The 5,513-nt window shown below is 58.8% G+C and overlaps 1 protein-coding gene across 4 annotated transcripts in view; it reads right to left on the bottom strand.

Moving 5' to 3' along the window:
* Positions 1-5,455, bottom strand: part of WDR90 (WD repeat domain 90) — a 31,914-nt gene extending 26,459 nt beyond the window's left edge. Inside the window, exons 1-9 of one of the 4 annotated variants that reach the window (XM_086854113.1) lie at positions 4,756-5,340; positions 4,157-4,350; positions 3,692-3,783; positions 3,425-3,601; positions 3,036-3,153; positions 2,277-2,447; positions 979-1,102; positions 571-638; positions 367-476 (exon numbers count right to left, since the gene is read on the bottom strand). In XM_086854113.1, the coding sequence (XP_086710239.1) occupies positions 367-476; positions 571-638; positions 979-1,102; positions 2,277-2,447; positions 3,036-3,153; positions 3,425-3,601; positions 3,692-3,783; positions 4,157-4,178 (882 nt within the window). In that variant the 5' untranslated portion in view covers positions 4,179-4,350; positions 4,756-5,340. Of the gene's footprint in view, positions 1-366; positions 477-570; positions 639-978; positions 1,103-2,276; positions 2,448-3,035; positions 3,154-3,424; positions 3,602-3,691; positions 3,784-4,156; positions 4,351-4,755 lie in introns of all 4 variants that reach the window. The other 3 variants (XR_015277304.1, XM_086854116.1, XM_086854114.1) reach the window with 3 other exon arrangements.
* Positions 5,456-5,513: the final 58 nt, after the last annotated feature.

Genomic DNA, 5,513 nt, shown 5'->3' on the forward strand with positions numbered 1-5,513 from the left:
ACATCACCCCAGCAATCCCAGCTCCAGGCACTGCTCTGCTCCCTGAGGGCACTGATCACATTCCTTAGACTCCAGACCTCATTTCCTTATCCATAATTTGAAGACACACCGATCTGCTGCCCCCACAGAGACAGGGAAGACGGATGTCTGGAGATTTCAAGGTGCTTGGTACATCTCCTGTCTCTGTGCTACACCACACTGAACCCCCAGCCAGTCACCGCAGGGCTGTGGTCACCAGACCATGCCTGGAACAGCTGCCAATGACAACAAGCTGCTTCTACATCTTAAATTAAGACACAGATGCAGGGAAAAGCTCCATGGGAAGCAGGAAGGAAGGAGCTGCAGCCTCCTTCACAGTGCACTTACAGCTTTGGGCCTGGTTCTGGGCTCGACAAGGGACAGGCGGTCACAGACTGCTCGGGGGAGTGTCACCAGCTGGGTCAGTGGGTGGCTGGGCTCCTCCAGGACTTGGTCACCTGGGCAACACAAGGAGCAGGTCGAGCTCTTTTGGAAACCCAGAGCACCCAACTGGGGTGGCACAGCCTGGGCTGCTGTCCCCAGAATTCCCACCTGCCACAGGATGTGGGAAGCTCTTCTGAATGGAGTTGTGCAGCAGCTTAGCTCCCTCAGATGGGAACCTGAGCAGAACCAGAGGAAGGCAGCGTGTCACAGGGATACTGCATTGGCACCTGGCAATATCACTTGGTACCTCAGCCTGGCACTGAGGCCTCTTCACTGTCTCTTATAAAATCCCTCCCCTTTTGCCTCATGGTCCTCCAAATACAGGGGTACCAAAGGCAGATGACACCAAGGGTGTCTTTGTAACAGCACCTAAATGCTGGAGGTGGGGGGACCAAAATGCCCACCCGAGCCCCAGGTTCACCTGGATCTGTCGTTCCTTAAGTGGCACTGCTTATCCTGCCCTTCCCAGGGGTGTGGGGAGGCCTGGGAGCTGCAGTGGGATCAGAGCAGCCATACCTGATGTAGTCATAGAGGTCATGCCACTTCTGCCCCTTAGGCACAGGGAAGGCAAATTCCCGGGGCATGGGAGCGACGCCGCGGCAGGACAGGTCACTGAGCCGGGCCTCAGCCAGTGTCACACCTGGCAGGACAGGGACACACACAGTCAGCTCTCCAGGCACAGGGAGCTGCCTGAAAGCACCACGGGATATGGGCACAAACCACTTCCCACCTGAGAAACAGAGATCACAAGCCTGAGGTTTGCAGCAAACCCACCTTGCACAGGTGCATTCCTGTAACTCTCAACCTCCAAAGAACAGCCCAGAGCACAAACCCTTGGACTTCAGTTATAACCCCCAGGCTATAGATCTGTGTCATTTCTGTTCACTGATTCAGCAGTTTCACATGATTCCTCTTAAAGCTCATTGCCAATTTTCTTATTTCCTCCACGGAAAGTGAAACAGGAAAGGTTTCAGGAAAGGTACAGTAAGTTTCAGGAGTTTCAAAGCAGCACCTATAACTTCTTCCTCACTGATGCTTCCCAGCAAGCCAGGCAGTTCAGACAGAATTCCAGCACGAAAAAGGAAAGACAGAAAACAAAGGATTTCACCAAAGTACCTCTGCCATGCTGAGCAGGTGGATAAAAAAAGCAGGTTGGAAGATTTTTGACACAAAAAAAGCACAGGCTCTTCCAGCAGATAAAAGCACAAGTCTTGCAGAAGTGAGGCTTGATGACACCTTTCATTCTTACCCCTGAAACAAGTTCTAACCTTAGAAAGATATTTAACTTTGCTCTTTTCATTCACTTCTACAGCTGGAAAATGAGAGGATGCTTGCCTCCAGAGTTTGGGAGACTGTATTCCATTCCAGATTTCCTTCCAGTGTCTAAAGGGGCTCCAGGAGAGCTGCAGAGGGATTTTGGACAAGGGATGGATGGACAGGACACAGGGAATGGCTTCCACTGCCAGAGGGCAGGGATGGATGGGATATTGGGAAGGAATTGTTCCCTGGGAGGGCGGGCAGGCCCTGGCACAGGGTGCCCAGAGAAGCTGTGGCTGCCCCTGGATCCCTGGGAGTGTCCGAGGCCAAACTGGACAGGGCTTGGAGTAACCTGGGATAGTGGAAGATGTCCCTGCCTGTGTAGAAACTGAACACTGTACCAAGTATTTTATCCCTTCTGTCAATATCATAAAGCATCAGCAGACCAGTGCTCTGCCAGGGCTGCAAACTCAGCTTTGAACCCCCATGGGCTGCCCCCAGGCTGGGCTGGAGTCTCAGGAGAAAGCAGAGGCCAATGTGAGCTCTGAGCTCCTCACCTGGCTCGAACAGCAGGTCGCTGGTGCAGAGGTTCTTCACGAGCAGGTTGGAGCAGAGTTTGACCCCCCTGAGGTGGCTGTACCTGCGGCTCAGGTACAGGGACAGGATGGAGGGCAGGTCCAGCACCAGGCACGTCCAGCGCACGTCAGCTGGGGCTGCTCCAGCAGCACCTGAGGAGAAGAGGACAGGTGGGAAATGGGATGGTGGGAAAGAGCCTACAAACATGTCATTGCTGGACAGGAGACACAAGGTTCACAGGGTTCAGTACAAAATGTTTACCAGGCAAGATTCCCACCAGGTCTGTGCCAAGTGGGAGAAGGGAAAACATGTCTTGTAGTGTCAGGGGTGGAGAAGGACAGACAGGCATCCCACCACCCCCATGGGCTCATGCCTGGCCTGACGCTGCACCCCCTGTTTGGGAGAACAGGGATAGAGGACAGCCCAAGCAGGAGCTACAGCTCCACCCTGGCTGCAGAGGGACTCCTGCTCAGGCCCACCACTATCATCATAAAATCCTGGAATGCTTTGGGTGGGAGGGACAACCTTAAAACCCATCTCATTCCATCCCCCTGCCACGGGCAGCGACACCTTCCACTATCCCAGGTTGCTCCACACCCCATCAAAGCTGTCCTTGGACACTCCCAGGGATGAGGCAGCCACAGCTTCTCCTCAAACACATCGAGCCAGCTTGAGAACTCAATTTACTTTCTAACAATTTACTTTGGTGGTGGTGTGCCAGCCCAGCCCCAGCTCCTCACCCCGCCGGGCCGTGCCCTCGCTGGCTGCTCTGCACACGAAGGGGAACTGGAGCCAGGTGGCCGTGGATTTGAACTCCTTGAAGAGGTTGGAGAAGGAGATGCGAACCACCTGGTTTTCCTGAGAAGAGACACACACAGAGCTTTAGTCACCCTGGTAGCTCTAGCAGGGAAATGCTGCAGAGGAGAAGGCATGTGGCCCTGTCTCCTGTCCCCTCCACATCCCCTGGCCCCATCGGAGATACCACCAGGATGGAAACCATCTCCAGCCTGGGGTGACCCACCAGCAGCAAAGAGCAGCCACGTCTCGCAGCCCCCAGGCCCACCAGTGCCACCCCCAGTCCTTCAATGAGCCATGATGGCAGTTTAAGAGGCCACCCTGTGTCACTGACCTCGGTGGTGACATCCAGGTGCACGAGGAAGTGTTTGCGGGGCAGGGGCCTGAAGAACAGGTAGAAGTAGCGCCCTGTGAGCCCCAGGGATTGTGTCCCTGCTCGTGGCAGCTGCAGGTAGCTGCTGGCTGGGTTGGAGCCTCGGATTCGGTAGATTGTTCCCTTCAGCCTCGTGTCCTTTAGAAAGCAGGGAAAGATGGGGGATAGGTCAGCACTGCCCACCCTTGGCCAGTGCCCCCCACCCCTCGATGCCGGTGCCCCCATTACCGTGAGGGCAGCCACGTCCCCTTCCTTGGCAGAGCGCTTCCACTCCTCCACACGGAAGTGCTTGAAGATGTTCAGGTAGGGACGCTGCCAGGCTGCCAGCACCAGGATCATCGGGGGATGGAACCCCGGCCTGGACACCCCCCCATTGCCCCCTGTATGCCCCGAGGTCCCCTGCCCCAGTAGCACCCTGCATGTCCCGAGTCTCCCCAGCCCCAGTGTCAACCTCGTGATGTGAGCCTGGTGATGCCCCCATTATCTCTTTGCCCCAATTTCCCCCAGCTGTGGTGACACCCCCAAGCCCCAGTGTCGTGCTAAGAATCCCATTACTCCCTTCCTTCAGGCCCCTCCAGCTCCGGGAATGCCCCTGGAACCTCCAGTCCCTGAGCTCCTCCAGTCTCAGTGACATCCCCACCACCTCTACACCCCTGACCCTGCTGTCTCTGTGCCCCGCACACGGTGACAGACCTGGTGACCCCGTGTTCCACATCCTCCCACTCTGGTGACAGCCCAGTATCTCCACGTTCCGAGCCTCCCCAGCCCGGGTGGCACCCCGTTAACTCCATGTCCACAGCCCCCATGCCCAGTGACGCCCCCAGTGCGTGCAGCCCCCCCAGAACCAGCGACACCCCCGGTACCGCCATACTCCCAATGCCCCACGCCTGGTGACAGTGTCCCGGTACCGCCATACTCCCAATGCCCCACGCCTGGTGACAGTGTCCCGGTACCGCCATACTCCCAATGCCCCACGCCTGGTGATAGTGTCCCGGTACCGCCATACTCCCAATGCCCCACGCCTGGTGACAGTGTCCCGGTACCGCCATACTCCCAATGCCCCACGCCTGGTGATAGTGTCCCCGGTACCGCCATACTCCCAATGCCCCACGCCTGGTGACAGTGTCCCGGTACCGCCATACTCCCAATGCCCCACGCCTGGTGACAGTGTCCCGGTACCGCCATACTCCCAATGCCCCACGCCTGGTGACAGTGTCCCTGTACCGCCATACTCCCAATGCCCCACGCCTGGTGACAGTGTCCCCGGTACCGCCATACTCCCAATGCCCCACGCCTGGTGACAGTGTCCCCGGTACCGCCATACTCCCAATGCCCCACGCCTGGTGACAGTGTCCCCGGTACCGCCATACTCCCAATGCCCCACGCCTGGTGACAGTGTCCCGGTACCGCCATACTCCCAATGCCCCACGCCTGGTGACAGTGTCCCGGTACCGCCATACTCCCAATGTCCCACGCCTGGTGACAGTGTCCCAAGCCCCTCGGCCCCAGTGACGATCCCGTTACTCCCGTGCTCTGAGCCCCAACTCCAACCAACCCTGGCACCGCCACGCTCCAAACCCACCAGGCCCCGGTGCTCCAGGGGTCCCCCATGTCCGGAGCCCCTCCATGACCCCTGTGCTCCCCCATCCGCGGTGACACTCCCGGCACCCTAGAGCTCTCATAGCCGGTGATGCCTCGGTTCCCCCATCCCCACCGACGCCCCACGTCCCCGCCATGCCCGGGAACACCGTGCCTGCCCCGTGCCTCCCCCGTACTCAGTGACGCCCCCGTGCCCCCCATGCATTACCCGGTGTCCCCCCTCCCATCCCCGCTATCCCCGCTGTCCCCACGGTCCCCCCGCGCCCCCCCCACCTGCCGCCATGGCGCGCGCCGCCGGCTCAACCGTCCCGCGTGGCCGCAGCCAATCAGAGACGCGTTACTGCATATCACGTGATCTGGCCCCCGCCCCAACCCCGCCCCCGAGTCCTGACCACGCCCCCTGCCCCTCCCCGCGGTCGCGACACGATCGCGACAGAGGCGGGCACGAGCG

The sequence above is a fragment of the Cyanistes caeruleus genome, chromosome 17 (assembly GCF_971803275.1).
Source record: "Cyanistes caeruleus chromosome 17, bCyaCae1.hap1.1, whole genome shotgun sequence".
Classification (NCBI taxonomy): Eukaryota; Metazoa; Chordata; class Aves; order Passeriformes; family Paridae; genus Cyanistes; species Cyanistes caeruleus.